Source organism: Eleutherodactylus coqui, chromosome 6 (genome assembly GCF_035609145.1).
Source record: "Eleutherodactylus coqui strain aEleCoq1 chromosome 6, aEleCoq1.hap1, whole genome shotgun sequence".
Taxonomy (NCBI): domain Eukaryota; kingdom Metazoa; phylum Chordata; class Amphibia; order Anura; family Eleutherodactylidae; genus Eleutherodactylus; species Eleutherodactylus coqui.
The window spans coordinates 85,243,744-85,265,546 of record NC_089842.1 but is presented as its reverse complement, the minus strand read 5'-3'; the positions used below and the strand labels follow the sequence as shown (position 1 = coordinate 85,265,546).

Below are 21,803 nucleotides of genomic sequence, written 5' to 3'. Positions count from 1 at the left end.
CTTCTAAATGAAGCAGAGGCAGAGGATAGCAGAATCTCCAGGCAGCCTTACCTTGTGTTCCTCTCCACATCTTTACCTTACTGCACTGGGTTCAAGTGTCATACCTACCTCCCCTTGCTAATGCCCTTGAATACACTCTTTGTAAAGAAAAAAAACAAAAAATACAAGCCCCTATAAAATGTTATTTTGCTGCAAAACTTGGGATAGTTACATCTCTGTTTGCAGTTGCGTCATGAACAACGAAACTGGGATCCTATGGAATGGAACCGCGTTGTCTTCAATGATGAATTCAGGTTTAGTTTGGGCACTGATGATGGCTGTGATTGCATCTAGAGACCTCGGGTTGAGCGCCTCAATCCTGCCCTTGCTGTGGAGTGGCACACTGCTCCCCCCCCCCCTCTGGTGTGATGGTCAGGGGGGCATCGCATACGACAATCAGTCACCCCTAGTAGTGGTTCGAGGGACAATGACCGCTCAGTGATATGTTCAGGACATCCTGCAGCCACATGTGTTCCTCTCATGGCGGCTTCCAAGAGATATTTTCCAGCAGGATAATGCTCGGCCGCACACACACAAGGTGGTCACAGAAATGCCTCCACTTCTGTGACCCGCCCAGCACAAGATTTGCACAAGGAAAGAGAGCAATGGGATGAAACTGAAAGGTAGGAGACTCAGATTAGATACTAGAAACAACTTTCTGACAGTGAGGGTGATCAATGAGTGGAACAGGTTACCACGGGAGGTGGTGAGTTCTCCTTTAATGGAAGTGTTCAAACAGAGGCTGGACAAATATCTGTCTGGGATGAATTACTGAATTCTGTACTAAGCAGGGGGTTGGACCAGATGACCCTAGAGGTCCCTTGCAACTCTATCCTTATTTGATTCTATTTATCACCAATAGAACATGTATGGGACCATCTGGGATGCCAGCTTCAACAGCCTACGAGTATGCATGATCTACAGGCTCACTTACAGCAAATATGGACCGATATGCTGCAGGATACCACATAGAACTTCTGTGCCTCCATGCCCGCCTTCTAGGTGCTTGATTTTGTTTGACAATTAATATAATATGATAATGTCAACTGCAAGAAAATCACTGAGAGCTAACTGTAACAATTCTCTTTATGTAGCACAAAAATCCCTTTCTTTCTCCATTTTTGAATTACACTTAGATTTCACACAGAGTGCTATGGCAGCAGAAATGCAGTCCCAAGCTCTCACTCATGACCTGAAGGTTATGGGTTCAATGCCAGCATGGTTCAGGTAGCTGGCTCAATGTTGACTCAGCCTTCTATTCTTCCGAAGTCGGTAAAATGAGTACCTAGCTTGGTGGGGGTAATAAATAAATTACTTGAAAGTGCTGCAGAATAAGTTGGCACTATACAAACAACAAGTTTTGTTAGTTATTTTACAATAGTCTGTTGCTTTAGGCTGCATTCCCACGAACGTATATCGGCTCGGTTTTCACGCCGAGCCGATATATGTCCTGCTCATCTGCAGGGGGGGGGGGGGGGGAGCTGGAAGAGCCAGGAGCAGGAGCTGAGCTCCCGCCCTCTCTCTGCCTCCTCTCCGCCCCTCTGCACTAATTGCAATGGGGAGATACGGGACGGGGGCCAATTTTCGGAACCTAGCCCCGCCCCGCCTCCTTTCATTGCAAATAGTGCAGAAGGGTGGAGAGGAGGCAGAGAGGGGGCGGGAGCTCAGTTCCTGCTCCTGGCTCTTCCATCCTCCCCCCCCCTTGCACACGAGGACAACGTATATCGGCTCAGCGTGAAAACCGAGCCGATATACATTCGTGGGAATGCCCCGTTACTGTGGTATAGGCAGAAATGTTTAGTTATTATACTGTATATGATTTATTTTTACAGTGACATTAATTCCATTGTGCTGCTCATATAAAAAAAAGATTTAAAGGGGTTGTCCAAGTTAAAAAAAAATTGAATAACTGGCCTTGCCTCAAAATACAAAAAGAAACAATACTCATCTCTCTTCTTCTTCAGAAAAGAAGCGCACTAGCTCCCACAGCACTCCTGGTCTTTGCTGTCAGTGGTAGTGAGGTAGTGAGTGACCGCAGCAACACCATTCAGAACTCCTGACATCTGTGCTCACTTCCTGTGTGCCAGGATGCCAGGAGTTCTGAATGGTGTTGTGACCTCCGATTGGCTACAGCAGTCACCTGACTTTCGCTGTCGGCAGAGACCAGGACTGCTGTGGGAGCCAATACAGAGTTTTCCTGGGTAAGAAGAGAGGTGAGTATTGTTTTTTTTGAGGCATGGCCAGTTGTTCAATTTTTTTTTGTTAATTTGTACAAGCCCTTTAAGTACATAAGACAAAAAGAAGTACAATAAAATATTTTAATTGATAATAGGCATGCTGTGAGAACCCTCGTTATTACTGCGGTGGACGGCTTTAGTACAGTTGGTCCACATGTTACTGTTCGCATCTGGTGTTGACTGCGGACACGCACTTGGAGTGGCACAACCTTGATAAGACATTTCTTTTGGCGTTCCTGGAAAAAAATTGCAATAAAATTGAAATTCACTTGATTCCGCAATATACATAGACTAGACAATCATTTTGTGATATACTTGAAGGAAATGAGGATGAGCTGAAGCATTGGACACAATCCATAGACAAGACTGCCACTGTTTATGTATTAGTTGAGTGCCTCATAGTGCCTTCATTATACACTCATTGTTAAATAAAAATGAAGCACTTAGAAGGAGTTATCAGAATCTATTGAAACTTTATGTGTGTGATGTTGATATAAGTAAGTGATTACAATATCAGAGCAAAAAAATAATTTATTGTGGAAAACTGCCCTCTTGAATGGAGGCTCCAGTACCCTGTTGGGCCACCTCTAGCTTGGATGCAAGATGCGATACAGGCGGGCATATAGGCATACAGGTTCTGTATGGTATCCTGCAGCATATCGGTCCACATTTGCTGTAACTGAGCATCTAGATCATGCAAACTTGTAGGCTGTCAAAGTTGGCTTCCCAGATGGTCCCAATACATGTTTTATTGGCAACAAATCTGGCGACCAGGCAAGCCACAGAAGTGTGGCAATGTTGTCGAGGCATTCCTTTGGCACCCTTGCTGTGTATAGCCGAGCATTATCTTGCTGGAAAATGCTTCTTGGAAGCTGCCATGAGAGAACACATGTGGCTGCAGGATGTCCTGAACACATCGCTGAGCAGTCATTGTCCATCATACCACTAGGGGTGACCAACTGTCACATGTGAAGGCCCCTAGACCTCTACAGCATAGGCAGGAATGACACGCTCACCCCTAGGTCTCCAGACATTAATACAATTGTCGTCCGCACGCAAACTAAACCTGGATTTGTCATTGAAGACAACCCGGTTCTACTAGCAGTTAAGTTTCATCGTTCATGACACCACTGTAAATGGAGTAGAATGTGAAAGTATATGTGCTCCTTGAGTGGAGAAAATCAAAAAATACGGGTGCTCACTTCTATAGGGTAAGGAGGTATCCCTGTGTGAATGAATTGCTCCGGGAAATAAACCTCCTTCCCCTGATATCCAAGTTTGCTTCCAAATGCTTCCGATTAGTGTCAGATACAGATTTTCCTCAAATCTTCATTTATTTCATAGGTACTGGTCATATATAAAAAAGTTCATACAAGATGTACAGAGTCCAAAAACCTCTGATGGTGAGGCTCCACATCTTTCACTACGCGTTTCGGCCAACTAGGTGGCCAGTCCCCAAGAGAGCCTCACTCAGACCAAGCTACTGGGGGACACGGAAAGCTGGTCTTTTTACTGTGTTTTTGACTGCGTTTTTTCAGTTCCGACATTATCAGCTTGCTTTGCTGCATTTATAAATCTGCTGAAAACGCAGTAAACACAGTGTTAAAAAATGCAGTGTTTTTATAAGCGCATGTGTGAGAGTGGCCTTACAGTGATAGTTGCAGCATAGTGCAGCCACCGGCCTCCGGGAAGAAAGACACTGGTCAGGATGAGTGAAGTGGAAACAATGCCGTAAGTGGGTGGAGCAAAGCTCCGGTCACGGAAAAATAAGATACGCCTCCTGATGTTGATTGGGTCAAGCCATTGACATGTTTATGGTGACATCAGTGGGTGGAGCCAACACCCACCACCGGGGGGTGCTGCAAGCTGCTACAAGTACATAGAATGAGAAACGTATGTAAGTCAGTGTTCGTTTAGCGGTTAGGTCTCATCTCTGACAAAAGGAAGGAGTCAAACAATTTTGGTTTGCTTTATAGATAGCCAGCAAAATTTTGAAATAGGTCCTGTATATATAAATGAAGCAAAAAAAGCCTGAAAATATTCAGACAGATTAACTTTACCTCCAAAGCCCAAGTATCCTGAAAAGTGGACGCACATGACTTCTAGACCAGTACACAATGTTTGATTCATTGGTTCGCAACCACCCAGTCCTTGTTTAATGCAGTAAGGACATTTCATTTCATTCTTCGTCAAGTTCCTTGGAGGCGCTGTAAGATAAGACGTGATTAGTGTGCGAGTTATAGCCCAAACTAATTATATACAGTATATGTAGGGTAGGGGTATAGCTATTCTATTATACGTCTATTTAATCTAAGGGGTTCATGAATTTGAATAGTAATCTTTTAATCTTATCACAATCCCTTATAATTTTATTGGTTGCCAAGAGTAATGGGAGAGGACATGAGTGAACGTTTCCTCATACAATACTCACTCTGTGGAATAGCCTTATTGCATACGTCCGATTCGCAGCACAGAGCCTCCGATGCTATATGAGTTTGGTTTAAGGTAATCGAATAGGATATGTTCTGAATCCCAGGAATGCCACAGAATTTTTGAGGCATCTCTATTTTTAGTTTTTCTAAGGAAACGATACATAAAACAATGTTAGAATCAGATATCAGCGTAGTAATTTAATGCATCATTATTATAGACCTTCCAATACCATGCAAAATCAAAGCTTCACTTAGTTTCTGAAATTACCGGTACATACAATTTGGTTCAAAGGTGCATCATAGTCGGAATACAAAATCTATACCAATCTGATAGAAGGATTGTCACATCTTAAAATAACCTCTTTAAGATTTTAAAGAAGTAGTCCTACCAGAGCAGATTGTACCCTATCCACAGGATAGGTGATACCTTGCTGGTCATTGGGGGTCTGTCTGCTGGGACCCACACCGATCCTGACAATGAGCACTGGTGTGTCATGAAGTGTGGGCAGCTAAGGATGCAAATGCGCACCTCTGCTTCATTCACTTCAATGGGAACACCAAAGATAACTGAATGCTTTTTTAATGTTGTGTTGAGGAACAAGGTATGTTTTTTTGTTAGTACTAATTAGGGATTCATACACATATTTGATCACTTTTATTTAATGACTGTGTGTGTTTACCCCCCACCCTCGGGGGTGCTGTCATGGGATTGTGAAAACCAGATTACCAGTAGGAATTAATACTCTTTTACCCCCTCTCACCCATGACAGCAGTGCTGAAGATTTAAAACAGAATTGCAATTATGGTGGGACTACCACTTGTAGAACTTTACGTCCAAAAGTCAGTTCCGACTGAGGCTATAAGTGACGTCTTTAACATTTTAGAAAGATGTTAGGAGAGTTCCAAGTAACAGGATTATAGATTTGTTCCAGACACACTTCAGCCTCTTCTGCCTGTGAAGTAAAATTTGCCCTAGTAAATTAAGCCCTATTATTTTGGTGGAGAGAAGGATTGACTGGTATAGGCTAAATTAATAGCTTATTTAACCCAGAGTGCAGAGTGTTAGGGCAGCAGAAATGCAGTCTCACTCACGACCTGAAGGTTGCAGGTTCAATTCCTGTGTGGTCCATCCTTTCGAGGCTGGTAAAATGAGTACCCAGCTTGCTAGTCGGTAAAAAGATGACTTGGGAAGGCAATGGCAAGCCACACCGCAAAAAACAGTCTGCCGAGAAAACTTCACGTTGTGACGTTGCCTGAGGAGTCAGTCATGACTCGGTGCTTGCACCAGGGGACTTTACCTTACCTTAATCCACCTAGTAACTCTATGTCTAGATAATCACACAGACATTTCCTTACATCTAGGCAATGGAAGGCCTCTTCTTTTGAGTTTTTAGGATCATCACAAAAGAAAAGAAGAGTAATTTGTGTGTTCTTGTGGAAGTCTGAGACAGCTTTTAAAGAGGACTCTTCTTAGATGGTTGTATGAGGGGGGAAAACACTGAGAAGGCCTCCAACTTGCCTACTCTGCGGCCTGTTGTAATAGCCAGAAGAAAAATTAACTTTAAGGAAATATGTTTTAAAGAAGCTGAAGAGATTGTCTGTAATGCGGGTCTAGTTAAAGGGGTTGTCCCGCGAAAGCAAGTGGGGTTCAGCACTTCTGTATGGCCATATTAATGCACTTTGTAATATACATCGTGCATTAAATATGAGCCATACAGAAGTTATTCACTTACCTGTTCCGTTGCTGGCGTCCTCGTCTCCATGGAGCCGTCTAATTTCAGTGTCTAATCGCCCGATTAGACGCGCTTGCGCAGTCCGGTCTTCTCCCTTCTGAATGGGGCCGCTCGTGCCGGAGAGCTGCTCCTCGTAGCTCCGCCCCGTCACTTGTGCCGATTCCAGCCAATCAGGAGGCTGGAATAGGCAATGGAACGCACAGAGCCCACGGTGCACCATGGGAGAAGACCTGCGGTCCACCGTGGGTGAAGATCCCGGCGGCCATCTTCGCAAGGTAAGGAAGAAGTCGCCGCAGCGCGGGGATTCGGGTGAGTACTATCCGTTTTTTTTTTTTAACACATGCATCGGGTTTGTCTCGCGCCGAACGGGGGGGGCTATTGAAAAAAAAAAAAAACCTGTTTCGGCGCGGGACAACCCCTTTAAGGCTTTAAATACTGGATTAAGAGCCCAATGAGAGAGAGTAGGTCTTTCCCTTGACTTCTGTCTATGAAGCACAGTAATAAATCTTCAAATCCAGAGATTGTATGTACATTTTTTAAAATGAAAAAACAAACTTCAAGCTAAAATTTGGACTTTTAGTGTACTTAATCCTGCTGGCTAACATGGTAATGTCTGATAGTCACCTTCAAGAAAGGATTAACCTCTCAGCTTTCAAGGTGTTAAATATAATTTTAGACTGTGTGGATGTTTTACTGCTTCTTGAAGTAGAAGATCCCTCCTATCCAGGAGAATCCAAGGATGACCTTTCTGGCTAGAATGGGGCTACCAATATTACTGAGGCCTTGTCCTCCTTCAGTATTTTATTACCGTGGGGATTAGGTAAAGGGGGGGGGGGGGGGGTGTAAGCTTTCTCTCTACTCTACGATTAGGTAATGCATCCACCACTGTAGGCTTGCTTTTGGGGTTCAGTGAAATAAATCTGGTTGCAAAAAGGTCTACAGATATACAAACCCATTTATCTGTTAAGACAATAATGTCTGGGTTTAGAACCCACTTTTCCTGCCTTATCTGCTAGATTAAAAAAATTGATTTGCTAGGGTCATAAGAGTTTCTGATCTGGTCCCAACTTGTTTAGCTAAGATACCATAGTTGTATTGTCTGAGTACATTTTGATGTTGGTTCTTAATATCTGTGGAACTCAAAAGGAGGAGGACCTGATGAACTGCTAGAAATTTCTTGTAGTTGAAAGACATTAATCTTTTCTCATTGTTCCATGAACCTCGGAGGAAGCCAAAACGTGAATGTCAACATGTAATGTCTTACCAGCGCTGGATTGGAGCCCAAGTGTAGTAGCCAAGCCAGACTGGAGAGTTGTCAAGTGGAAGCCTAGTTATTAGCAGGTGGTCTCAGTTGCAGTACAGAGGATGAGGCAAGAATCGTAGTCAAGTGGATGCCGGGTCGTTAGCAGGTATTCTCAGTTGCAGTACAGAGGATGAGGCAGGAATCATAGTCAAGTGGAAGCCGGGTCGTTAGCAGGTGGTCTCAGTTGCAGTACAGAGGATGAGGCAGGAATCATAGTCAAGTGGAAGCCGGGTCATCAGCAGTTGGTCTCAGTTGCAGTACAGAGGATGAGGCAGGAATCGTAGTCAAGTGGAAGCCGGGTCGTTAGCAGGTGGTCTCAGTTGCAGTACAGAGGATGAGGCAGGAATCATAGTCAAGTGGAAGCCGGGTCATTAGCAGGTGGTCTCAGTTGCAGTACAGAGGATGAGGCAGGAATCGTAGTCAAGTGGAAGCCGGGTCATTAGCAGGTGGTCTCAGCTGCAGTACAGAGGATGAGGCAGGAATTGTAGTCAAGTGAAAGCCGGGTCATTAGCAGGTGGTCTCAGCTGCAGTACAGAGGATGAGGCAGGAATCGTAGCAGGTAGCAGCGGGGCTGATTACAGGCTGGGAGCTCAATAATTCCCCACTGAAGGAGTGGCAGGGCTAGGCTAAAAAAAGGAAGTGCAATCAGGAACAAAGGCGAGGTCAGAACCAGGAGGCAGGAACTATGAAGCTAAGAAATACAGAACAAGGCTTGGTTTTAGCAATGGAACTGTCCAAGTCCTGATAGCCTAGCTGAGAGAGGTCATGAGTTTGAGCTCTGACACCCCCGAGAACTGGTATCTTTTGTAATGCATCTTAAAGCGGAGACAATCCATTGGATCTCCCTTTGTGGATTTGAAAGATCCATCAACCACCTCAGGAAAATCCGGGTTTTGTAGAATAGGGAAAAAGTACTGTTCAGGGAGACTCTTGTTCCATCCCAAACTTGAAGGATATCCCATTGAAGAAATCTGTTGATGTGCCCATTTTCACAAGGCAATGATTGTTCACTTGTTCTGTGACAAGAAAACCTTTTTAAGGGATTATATTTCTAGTGCCAAGCTTGCCCTTTGAAGATACATCTGTTTTCCAGGGCTTTACCCATAAAGCCCTCCTGGCAGAATTTGCAAGAGCAACATCCACCAGGGTGGCGAAGCCAATAGAGGCACTCACCTGAAAATCTGTACCTTGGTTTTATAAAGGTTTGGAAGAGAATTTAAAATATGGTCCCTAGGTGTCTTGTCATTTAAGCAGATCTCTATCTTGGCAGATATACTAAACCTGAAGAAAGAAGTAACAGCCTCCTAGGATTTTTATTTTTAGAAAAATAGCGGCCTTATGATCTATAGGATCAGGAAGACAGCCTAGATCTTCAATGGGTAAGATATTTTTTCTTAGCATGTTTGCAATAGATGTGTCAAACTTTGGGGCTCTGTCCTAGTCTTTAGATCCATCCGCCTAAATAGAGTATTTTCTTTTTACAATGCAAGGAATAAAGAATTTCTTTGTCAGAATTTTTCCATTCTCTTTTAAGGTGCTCTTAATATTTTTATGGATCCGGAAGGTTCTCTGACGTCTTGAGACTAATCCCTCAAAAATAGAATCCTGCACTGGTCTCCTTTTTTTTATCTGTTCCCCAAGCATTGTGACCCTGATAGTTTTAACGGGTTTATCAGTATCCTCCTTGGGAAACATACATTTGCCTCCCAACATATCATCCTCCGAGGAAGAGGGAAAAAAAGCACTCCATCCTCCACGTGTCCCTTTTCTCAGAAGAAACGTCAGACTACCCTATATGTCCCAAAGAAGTGCTGAGACCTTCATAATTCTTTTTAATATTTTTGAACTTCTGACCTCTTTTCTAACAATTTGTCTTATGTATTAAGACGATTAAGTATTTCTTCCATAACAATATTATCTTTATAGGAGGAACATAAGGGCTTTGGGAAAGAGGAGGATAACTTCCTTGCATACTGCGCATTCTTTCCCCTTAGTCTTTGCAGTCCCTTTAGAGCCCTATTTTAACCCCTTAACGACCAGCCCATAGTGTTTTTACGTCCTCCCGAAGTGGGCTCTATTCTCTGAGGACGTAAAAACATGCTTCCTGCAGAGAATAGTGCCCCTCGGGCTGTGGACGTGACAGCTCCATGCTGTCGGTGTCCGCAGGTAGCTGACAGCATGGAGCTGTCATCCCGGGCTGTTCGGAGCCCCCCCCGGCATTGCGATCGGCGCTATGCAATGGATAGCGCCGATCGCAAAAAAAGTAAATAAACGTACATAAAAGTTAAAGATTCAGCTGCTCTGATGGATCGGATCCATCGGAGCAGCTGAAATTACTCACCCAGGTCTGGCACGCTGCTCCCCGCTCTCCTGCCGCTCCGGGGCCCGAAGCCGGTCTTCTGCGCATGCGCGCCAGGCGGCATTACGTCAGCCGCATGCGCAGAAGGCCCGGCGGCGCGGGAGATTTAAAATCTCCTGGCTCCCGGCTCCTGTAGGTAGCCGGGAGGCAGGAGATGTCAGCGGGGACTGCGGTGAGCGGTCCCCGGTACCGCGATCGCCGTTATCCAATGGTTAGCGGCGATCGCGAAAAAGTTAAAAAAAAGTTTAAAAAAAGTCAGTTTCACCTCCCCTCATGGATCGGATCCATGAGGGGAGGTGAAAATACTCACCCCCAGTCCTCAGCGGTGTCCCGATGTCCCGGGACCCGAATCCCCGTCTGCGCATGCGCGCCCGATGATTGACATCGGGCGCGTGAACAGACGGGCTCGAGCCCCGGGAAATTTAAAATCCCTCTGCTTCTGGCTGCCATGTGTAGCTGGGAGCAGAGAGATTATACCGGGGACATGATCACTGTCATCCAATGGATGACAGTGATCATGTAAAGTGAGAAAAAAGTGTAAAAAAGTAAAAAAAAAAAAAAGTAAAAAAAAGTTTTTAAAAGTTTAAAAAGCGTACGTTTCATCTCCCCTCATGGATCATATCCGTGAGGGAGGATGAAAGTACGTACCTAAGGCCCCCAGATTTATCCGCGGACCTTACCACAGCTTCTGCACACGCGCCCGTCGCCAAAATGGCGGGCGCATGCGCAAAAGCTGTGGATTGCCAGGATAATTTAAATTCTCCCTGCTCCTGGCTACAAAACGTAGCCAAGAGCATGGAGATTTAATGGGGGTCCGCGGTGAGCGGTTCCTGGTCACGTGTTCGCCATTATCCAATAATGGCGATCACGTAAAAGTTAAAAAAAAAATTTGAAGTTTCATCTCCCCTCACTGATGCGATCGGTGAGAGGAGATGAATCTTTTTACCGGAGGCCTCCGTATTTGAATCCCGACGCGATCTTCCTCCGTGGACCTTCCAGGATTCTGCACATGCGATTGCCGGCAAAAAGCCGGACACATGCGCAGGAGTCAGGGAGCCCAGGAAATTTAAAATCTCCTTGCTCCCAGCGACCAACGGTCACAGAGAGCCTGGAGCAGTGACCAGGGGCCTCGTTGAGCGGTCCCCGGTCACGTGATAAAAAGGTAGCGATCTACCTTAGGCCGGTCTCACATGACCGGATAGGAATGACGGATTCCGCATGCGTCTGATCCGCGGTAATACGCAGATCAATCGCATTGGATTACACAATTCCGCTCACATTAGCGGGTCAGAATTGTGTTATCCACTCGCAGAAAAGAGAACGCAGCAGGTTCTATTTTACTGCGGATATCGGCAACATAGAGCCCATTGTGCTCCATGGTCGTGGATATACCCGCAGCCCATACGCAACTACATTGTATACGGGCTGCGGGTACCCGCGTCATCGCTAAGCGATGGTGCGGGAAATACAAACAAAGGTGTACTGTGCATGACCGCCTGTGTGAGTAGGCAGTTATGCGCAGTACATTACGCAGCCGTACGCAGGGTCACAGCCGGGCTCACAGATGGGATCCGCTGTGGGCCTCCGCAAGCGGATTCCGCCTGCACCCGCGTGAGCCCGGCGTTATTCAGACCGCTACCTGTGATACGTATTTTACAAGAAGCCCCGGGAACGCTCGCTTTCCTGCAGTTCCAGGAGCACCTTGTTGAGCGCCTTCTGTGTGAGACCGCCGCACCTCATCAAGCTTACGGAGACTCACGGAACGCCACTTTTTACACCCCATACCCGCCACTGAGGTCATGAAATACCCCCAAAAAGCATGAGAGGAGGGGGGGGATACCCGGTTTTATTGCCCCATGGGCCCATTCAACCAGCCTCCGTAATTACCCCTGTCTTCGGAAATACTACACAGTTCACATTTTTACTTTTATCTAAGATTTGCGAACGCCAAAAAGGGCGCTGAGGGGGAGGGGGGGGATTTTTAGGGAGTCAATCTTTATTCTGTACAAATAAGCAATGGGGCCTGGAATTTATTCAGTTGTGCCCTAAAATCCAACAGGTGTTCCGTCCTTTATAGGCCTTGCCATGCGTCCTGTAAGTAGATTAGGGCCACAATGGGTATGTTTCTGAACTCGGGACAAACGGGGGTATCCATTTTGGGGTGAACGTCTTCATTCCTATGTGCACTGTACAAAAAAACTGTTTTTAAATTGAAAAAATTGCCAAAAAAATTGAAAATCGTAACTTTTTCCTTCTGCTTTGCTTAGATTCATTCAAATACTGTGGGGTCAAAATACGCAGTACACCCCTAGATGAATTCGTTAAGGGGTCTAGTTTTCAAAATGGGGTCATTTGAGGGGGTTCTTTATAGTTTTGGCCGCTCAATGGCTCTATAAGTGGGCAATGGGGCCTGGAATTTATTCAGCTGTACCCTGAAATCCAACGGGTATTCCTTTCATTGTAGGCCTAGCCATGGGTCCTGTAAGTCTATTAGGGCCACAATGGGTATGTTTCTGAACACGGGACAAACAGGGGTATCCATTTTGGGGTGAAAGCCTTCATTTATATGTGTGCTGTACAAAAAAAACTGTTTTTAAATTGACACAATAGCCCAAAAAATGAAAATCCTATTTTTTTCCTTTTGCTTTGCTTAAATTTATTCAAAAACTGTGGGGTCAAAATATGCAGTACATCCCTAGATAAATTCGTTAAGGGGTCTAGTTTTCAAAATGGGGTCATTTGTGGGGGTTCTATATGGTTTTGGGCGCTCAAGAACTCTACAAGTGGGCAATGGGGCCTAAAAGGACTTCAAGCAAAATCTATGTTCTGAAAGCCACCGATTACTCCTTTTATTTTGGGCCCCGTTGTGCATGCGGAAATAAGATTAGGGCCACAATGGGTATATTTCTGAAAACAGCACAAACAGGGGTATCCATTTTGGGGTGTAAGTCTTCCTTCATATGTGTGCTGTACAAAAAAAGCTGTTTTTAAAATGACAGAATTGCCAAAAAAACAAAAATCCTAATTTTTTCCTTTTGCTTTGCTTGAATTTATTCAAAAACTGTGGGGTCAAAATGCGCAGTACACCCTTAGATAAATTCGTTAAGGAGTCTAGTTTTCAAAATGGGGTCATTTGTGGGGGTTCTCTATGGTTTTGGGCGCTCAAGAACTCTACAAGTGGGCAATGGGGCCTAAAAGGACTTCAAGCAAAATTTGTGTTCCGAAAGCCACCGGTCGCTCCTTTCATTTTGGGCTCCGTTGTGTATCCAGACATAAGATTAGGGCCACAATGGGTATGTCTCTGAACACGGGACAAACAGGGGTATCCATTTTTGGGTGCAAGTCTTCCTTCATATGTGTGCTGTACAAAAAAAGCTGTTTTTAAAATGACAGAATTGCCGAAAAAACGAAAATCACAATTTTTTCCTTTTGCTTGGTTTGAATTCATTCAAAAACTGTGGGGTCAAAATATGCAGTACACCCCTAGATAAATTCCTTAAGGGGTCTAGTTTTCAAAATGGGGTCATTTGTGGGGGTTTTCTATGGTTTTGGGCGCTCAAGAACTCTACATGTGTGCTATGGGGCCTAAAAGGACTTCAAGCAAAATTTCTGTTTTGAAAGACACTGACTACTCCTTTCATTTTGGGCCCCGTTGTGGACTCAGATATAACAATAGGGCCACAATGGGTATATTTCTGAACACGGCAGAAATAGGGGTATCCATTTTGGGGTGTAAATCCTGATTTTCATGTAAACTATAGGAAAAAATTATGTCTTTAAAATGACAGATTTGCAAAAATATGAAATTTTACTTTTTCTCCTCTAAATTGAATTAATTCCTGAAAAAAAACTGTGGGGTCAAAATACTCATGACACCCCTCAGTGAATACATTAAGGGGTGTAGTTTTTAAAATGAGGTCATTTGGGGGGGTATCTATTATTCTGACACTCATGAGCCTTTCCAATCTCGGCTTGGTATAGGAAAACAAAGTGTTCCTCAAAATGCTAAAAAGTAATGTTAAATTTGTACGTCTCCTAAATAGTTAAAAAAAAACGAAAGTTTTTCCAATGTGCGCCCAAAATAAAGTAAACGGGTGGAAATATAAATCTTAGCAAAAATTTCTATATTATGTTTGCACATATTTAAGATATTGCAGTTGGAAATGTGAAAAAATGACGATTTTTTCAAAATTTTCCCAATTTTGGCGCTTTTAATAAATAAACACAATTTCTATCGGTCTATTTTTTCCGCCTAAATGAAGCACAACATGTGGCGAAAAAACAATGTCAGAATCGCTTGGATATGCAAAACCTTTCTGGTGTTTTTCCATGTTAAAGTGACACATGTCAGATTTGCAAAATTTGGCCTGGTCATTAAGGCGCAAACAGGCTTGGTCACTAAGGGGTTAAGGAAGAGACAAATATAAACTACAATTACTAAATGTCTTATCAAGAAAGAGGATCCCCACACCCATCACCACTAGGAATACTGGACTAGATGGTTGAGGGTCACTTTTTCCTTTTTCAGTGTATGCAGCACATTCTCAATACTCTGATGTTGTCCGAGGGGAAGGAAAAAATATTGGTTTGTAGAGGAACTGCTGCTTAAAAGGGGTCAGCTGGCAAAAAATTCCAGGCAGTGAATGCTAACTGCTGCCCCTAAAGAAAGCACTTCTGACCTCCTAAGGTCTGCTGACATCACCAGAAGTGACAGAGAAGGCAGCTAGAAATGACCGTCCATATGGCACTCCTGACCACTCAAACAGAACCGCCACAGGGGGTCATCTGCATGGAAGCTTCAGTTGGGAAACCAACACGTAATAATAATAATCTTTATTTGTATAGCGCCAACTTATTCCGCAGCGCTTTCAGGCATGGGAGAACACAGACAGTACAACCATTTCATGTGATATAATGAAAGAGGCACGGGGGAACACAGGTGGTACAGGAATTGCATATGGAAATCAGTTATTAGGAAGCAAACGGGGTGGGGGTGGTAAGGAGGTGCAGGGTTAGAGGTTGTATGCAATAAGCAGGCTGGAAGGTGTGGGGAGTATAGGGAGGGGCAGAGGGACTAGGTCAGGATATTTGGCATGCCTCCCTGAAGAGGTGCATTTTTAAGGTGCGTCTGAAGTTTAGTGCCTCGGAAATTGTCCAAATGCCTTGGGGTAGAGTGTTCCAGAGGATGGGTGCTGCTCTGGTGAAGTCCTGTAGGCGAGCATGTGAGGTTCATATTAGAGGGGTATTTAGTCTGAGTGTTTTAGTGGATCGGAGTGTGTTGGCTGGGTGGTGTACTGACAGGAGTGAAGCGATGCACTGTGCCATGGACAGCTTTGTCGGTGAGAAGTTTAAATTTTGTTATGCGGTGACTGGCATAGTGCAGAGGCATCTGAGAAATGGCTGGATAGAAAAATGAGCCTAGCTGCCGCGATCAGTATGGATTGGAAAGGGGAGAGTCTGGTGCGGGGGAAGGCCAATAAATAGCAAGTTGCAGTAGTCGAGTCGGAAGTGGATGAGGGCAACCACCAGTGTCTTTAGTGTGTCCGTGGTGAAGAACGGCCTGATTTTAGCAATATTTCTGAGGTGCAGGTGGCATGTTCGGGCCAGAGATTGAATAAGGAAACAAGTCCTGTTATATCTAGTTCTGCTACTATCAGCTGCTCTCTGGAGTATCTTATGCCACTGGGGAAACCCACTACCCTGCCATTGTGTCGGAGAACCTGCAACCCAAAGGTGAATCTCTAAAGATAAAAGGAGGTTAAGAGACCTTCACAGGACGTCCTATCTTTGGACAGGAAACCTGAACGGAGGAGTGGAGAGGAACCTCCTGCTTTTATCTCATCAGGTGTCCTGTCCAACGATGGGAGGTCTTCCCGGGAAGTACTGTCATAGGTGAGGGGATAAAAGCTCAGCAATCAGCTCAGTTGTGTGCAGCTTGATAACACTTTTCTGGGCGAGGTCAGAGGATCTCTCCTCTGTGGTCATAGAAGGGGGTCCTGATTGAGCGATACCCCCATGGTATTCATATGTCCTAAAATCTCATTAAGACACTCCATGGCTAATATAATTTCGGGTAGAAGTTTATTGATATGAAAGAGAATTCTGGAGTGAATTATATTTAAAAAGACGACAACTGTAGCTCTGAAGCTCCCTTGGTGTTCAATGGATTGCTATGTGTCTGGCGGATGAAACTGCCAGTGATCAACTGATTTCACTGGGCATGCTGCACTTTTCTCCTGCAGGGGAAATGGGGTAGTGCATAACTTCTGTTGAAATGAATGGGTGGCCATGTTACAACAAGTCCTACAGAACAGGAATTGTTTGCAGCAAATCTTCCCCTAGTCTAATAGAAGAGAAGGTCCCAAGTAATACCCCTCAACTTATGGCATCCATGAGCCTAGTTGCAGCTTGAACACTTTAGTGGTAAATACACTATAAGCCTGGGTTCACACAGGGCGGATTTGCTGCGGTCTTTTCGTTGCGGTTTTGCCGCAGAAGAAATGCTTCTGCGGCAAAACCGCTTCAAAGGTTAATTTGGGCTTGCGGATTTTCCTGCGGATTTTCTTGCGGAAAAATCGGCAAGCGTTTTTTACTTTTTGCCGCGGATTTTGCTGCGTCCATAGAGGTCTATGGACATAAAGCGCTGCGGAAAAGACAGAAGAATGGACATGCTGCATCTTTGAAAACCGTGCCGCAGTTGCATTTCCGCACTGCGGCTGTGCGGAAAAAATCCGCCCTGTGAGAACAGCTTTTTTGCAAAACTCATTTGTGCTGCATTGCACTGCAAACGCAGTGGTTTTGCCGCAGTGCGGATAAGCAACGGCGATCCGCGGCAAAACCGCAGCAAATCTGCCCTGTGTGAACCCAGCCTAAATATTATATCCATTAGCAATCACACCAAAACATATATTACATAAAACAAACAATATATCTATACACATAGCTGGCCCTGTCATGTCAGCAGACAACTAACTACTCTCTCTTCCGGCAATGTGCCAGTACACCATAACACTGCACTAACAGCGCCACCTGCTGGCTACATCACTAGAAGTGTGCTCTTTTCCAAACAAAGTAAACAAAAATTACACAATATTGTAAATTCCAAGGTTTTGGTTGTTCAAAGACGGACACCTATGGTTTATTATAAATTGTCTGAACACAGCTGAATATGCAAATGTATTTCCCCCAAATAGTGATAATTTATGAGATGATATACAGAGTGAGCACTAACATGAAGACAGGAACGATAGACACTAGAGATGAGTGAATATACTCGTTTCGAGTAATTACTCGATCGAGCACCGCGATTTTCGAGTACTTCTGTACTCGGGTGAAAAGATTCGGAGGGCGCCGGGGGGCGGGGGGAGGCATGGCGGAGTGGGGGGTAGCAGCAGGGAAAAGGAGGGAGCCCTCTCTCTCCCCCTCTCCCCCCCCCCCACTCCCCGCTGCAACCCCCCACTCACCCACGGCGCCCCCCGAATCTTTTCACCCGAGTACGGAAGTACTCGAAAATGGCGTCGCTCGGGCGAAAAAGGGGCGTGGCCGAGTAGGTTTGCTCATCTCTAATAGACACATTCTAGAGAAATAGAATACATTTAACTCCTTGAGGGCTGCGTCAATATTCATCTTTGAGGCCAAGAACATTTTTATATTTCTTTTCTTGCAATCCAACGGTCATAACTGTTTTATTTCCCACTCAGGATATTTGTATTGGTAGATAGAGGCATTGTTATCATTTCTGCAGGTGCCGTATTTTTCATTATCTTTTAAATTTTTTTTTTATTCTGACAAAAATGCTTAAAAAAGCAATTCTGCTGCAGTTTTATTTATTTTTTTCAGAAATACACCAAACATAATAAATTACGCTATTCATATATTATACAAGTTATGGTCATGATGGGAATTACCGTATTTTCCGGCGTATAAGACGACCTTTTAACCCCGAAAAATCTGCTCTGCAGTCGTGGGTCGTCTTATACGCCGGGTATACAGTGCCCCCCCCCCAAAAAATCAATACTCACCTCCCGCGGTGCTGCTGTAGGCTGTCGCTCCCTCGTGCATGCTGGCATTAAATGGATGTGATTGGCTAACGCCAGACTAAGTTAGCCAATCAGAGCATTAGCTTTCTGGAGGCGGGGCATTCAAGCCCCACTTGCAGAAAGCAATGCTCTGCCAGCCTGCACAAGGGAGAATAAAAGAAAGATAGAGGTAAAGGCCCACATGAGTACACTTATCTGCGTTGGTTGCTTACATGAGTGGCTCTACAAGGATCTCTGAATGACGTCTAGCGACACATGCTGGAACCTGCGTTGTATGGCTGTCAGAGACGTCTGCCGCACATCTGCTCAGTCAGGCCGACACAGTCGACCCAGATCTGACAGTATACAGGAGTGCACATAGCTCCATCCGCCATGGGACCTCCTGCTCTGAGTTGCAGCTTTTATATTTTTCTTCTTTACTTCGACTGGAACTAACAGCTGTGAATTAAATCACTGACTTTTGCTAGCCTGTTAGTTACTATTTTAAATACGGTATATTTAATAAAGTTTATTTATTCTAAAAAAAATGCATGTTTGTAAGCCCATTTTTCTAGTGTTCAATTTTCACATTAATAAACAAAAATAATTTAACTTTTAAAAAAAAATCCCAAATGGGAATTTTAACCTTTCATTTTCTATATATTTTAAAGCAATCCTCTAGTTTCTGAACAAAAAGGTGTTTTGAGTTTGGAGGGAGAGAAGCTCTATTACCTGTAGTTGTTCTTCTCAGTCTTCCCTTCAATCCTGCTGGTTCTTGGACACATTTTTGGCTGTCCAAGATGACTGCAGCAATTTTGTAACTACCTAATGCACACTGTACATGGTTATATGATTGGCCAGTGCTGATCATATGAGCAGCTCTGGGCAATCAGAGAGCAAATATAGTGCATGGATAGTCTAACACTATGAAAGCACTGTGGGGACCCAAAACCAGTGGATCGGAGGGGAGAAAGTGAAAAATAACTGCAGGTAATGTACACCACCTCCCACTCCTGTCCATGAACAGAATTCTGTCCCAAAATTGCAGGGTCACTTTAACTAAGTTACACAATAGCAGTGTTAACACAATTAGCCCCCATCATTAATACAACGGAATTGTAATCATTTTATTATTTTAGAAGGTTCCCCATTGGAAGGCCACTTACTGTGCGATAATGCGGTTATGCTACTGCAACATAATTTCACCGAGGAGCCACATGTGACATTGGAGCTGGTACATCTAGTTACATTTTTATCGAAGCACCTCTCACACATAATGGAGTATACTGAAATACATAATTCACACAGGGTTGATCATTATTACATATATTCCACATGGACGTTATTATGTCAATTAAACATGACTGGGACGAGTTTTCAACCTCTGGATGTAAGCATGTTTCCATTCACTGACAACAAGCATAATTCTTGAAACTGGTGAAGAATTCATGCACAGGGTATATAGTAGAAAGGTGTAGCGTTTAATTTACAAAGAATAATCTTCATTTACATAAAATTGGAAAATCCTTTTCGAGTGAATTTACAGATGGCATTTTTTTATATTAGGAAAAACACATTTTTGTGGGTTTTCCTGACTTTTTATTTGCTAAAAACGCTGTGGCCAGATGTTACTGTGGCTTAAAGCCAACATAGAAATATCAAATACACTACAGGCAGTGTGTGGTTTTCTTCACTTTCGATGTGTTTGACTCACTGGTAGTTGTTTCAAGTTGCAGTCTACTCTGTGTGTGACTTTTTGCATGTTTTTTTCCCACAGACTCTTTAGGACTGGAAAAATGCAAGAAAAAAAGTTCAATGCATAAAAAATGTGTGAGTAAAATAAGGCTTAGGCCACGGTCACACAGGGCGGATTCCCGACGGAAATGTCGCGGTTTGGCCGCAGCAAAAACCGCGACATTTCCACCGGAAGAACTGCCGCGGAAAAAGCCGCAGCGGCTTTGAAGCGGCCCGGCTGCTCGCTCTTCCGCTGCGGCCGGCGCTCCCATAGAGGAGAATGTGACCGCAGCAGGAAAAAAAAAATAGACATGCTGCGTTCTGCAAATCCGCGCCGCAGCAGCGCCTTCTGCCGGCTTAGCCGCAGCGGATTTGCTGTCCCGTGTGGACGAGATTTCTGAGAAATCTCGTCCACATGGCTGGCTAATCCCGGGATTTCGCTGCGGCGAAATTCCGCACCGAATTTCCGCGGCAAATCCGCCCCGTATGAACCCAGCCTTATAAAAAGAATGCATGAAAAACATGATTATTTTTCTTTTTACAAGCCAAAAGAAATCTGTGTGTGAAGGAATTGGTTCAGTCTATGTCCTGGGGTTCCATCTGAAGTCCGGAAAAAAAGCTTCAAACAGAATCCTGAACTGGACCATAGACTTTAATTAGACAAATGGAGACCAATAGGATCTGTGTTTCACTAAGTTTCCACTCGTTTTTTGTATTTGTGACCAACAGAACAGCATAGTTGAATATACAATGTTGTTCAAACACAAATGCCACAAACAGAAACCTGATCAAACTAAGACCTTATTGGTATCCAGTTATTAAAGTCTATAGTTTCACTCCAGGGTCCATCTGAATCCCATTGGTGGCGATTCAGGCAGAACCCATAGCTGGAACCCCAACACTTTGGGCGTTCACACCATGGTTTAGTCCAACAGTTATAGAAAGAACAGTGCCAACAGATAACAGAAGATCTCATTGATGTAAACTATAGTAAAGCTATGTTCACATCTGTGCTACGTTTTCCGTTCTTTTGTTCCAGCATAGGAACAGAAAAACTGGAAGTTGAAAACGTGCAACGCCAGAACTGAACAGCGCTAGATGAACGCCATTGACTATAACGGAGTCCACCTGACTTCCACCTGCCCTCTGGTACTTTCCTGAATGAAATAGCGCAGCATGCTGTGTTATTTCGCCCAGAATTCTTGGATGAATCTAGGATGGAGACCCAAAAATAAAGCCTTCGCTGCAGATGTGAATAGAGCCTAAGATTCCTTTAATCAGGTATATGATAGAAACACATACAGGACTATCAATTTCATGACTATTACTAAACTGGAAGTTGATAGAATCTCACAAGACGAAACCGAGAAGCATTACGAGATGTGAAAATAATGTGATATATATTAGTAATTTATTTTAATATTGTCTACGACAGTGCAATATTTTGGCAATTTCGTGGAAGAATCCAGCATCTGCTTAAAGCAGCTATACTGTAAAACACCTCATAAACAACTAAATTACAAGGTACAGAACCTGCAGTATCACAATGCCCTCAGGCATAAGAGCGAGTTCTCACCTGTGGGGAGAAAGGTCACACTGTAGCTGATGAGTATTATAGGAAGCGTCTTCATGGCGAGTGGCCTCAGATCCTCTAATTTCTAACCAGCGGTTTCTGTGTTAAAGCTGCTGACTGTATATGTTCTTATATCCTCAGAAAGTGCAAAGAAGTAGGTTAGTTAAGTCACTAATATTGCACAACCATCAATTAGAAGGGTGTCTGCCGTACAGAGAAGGCACAGCCACCCAGAGATTCGGATGATGATATCATCGACCTGTGAAAGTGCTCTAGCTTCATATAGATTATGTCTGGTAGATGTTGGACCTCTGCAACCTGCAACTATGGGGGCAACAGGGTCCAAGCACAGCGGGGACTGCTTATGTATGCTTG

The 21,803-nt window shown here is 44.2% G+C and overlaps 1 protein-coding gene across 1 annotated transcript; it reads right to left on the bottom strand.

Annotated features, from left to right (window-relative positions):
• Positions 1 to 1,742: 1,742 nt before the first annotated feature.
• On the bottom strand, positions 1,743 to 21,586 carry LOC136632301 (phospholipase A2 inhibitor and Ly6/PLAUR domain-containing protein-like). Its single transcript, XM_066607083.1, has 5 exons — positions 21,432 to 21,586; positions 19,288 to 19,407; positions 4,708 to 4,854; positions 4,337 to 4,483; positions 1,743 to 2,512 (listed from the first exon to the last, which is right to left on the bottom strand). Exons 1-5 carry the CDS (start codon positions 21,484 to 21,486, stop codon positions 2,358 to 2,360), a joined length of 624 nt encoding a protein of 207 aa, XP_066463180.1. The 5' UTR covers positions 21,487 to 21,586; the 3' UTR covers positions 1,743 to 2,357.
• Between the last annotated feature and the right edge of the window lie 217 nt (positions 21,587 to 21,803).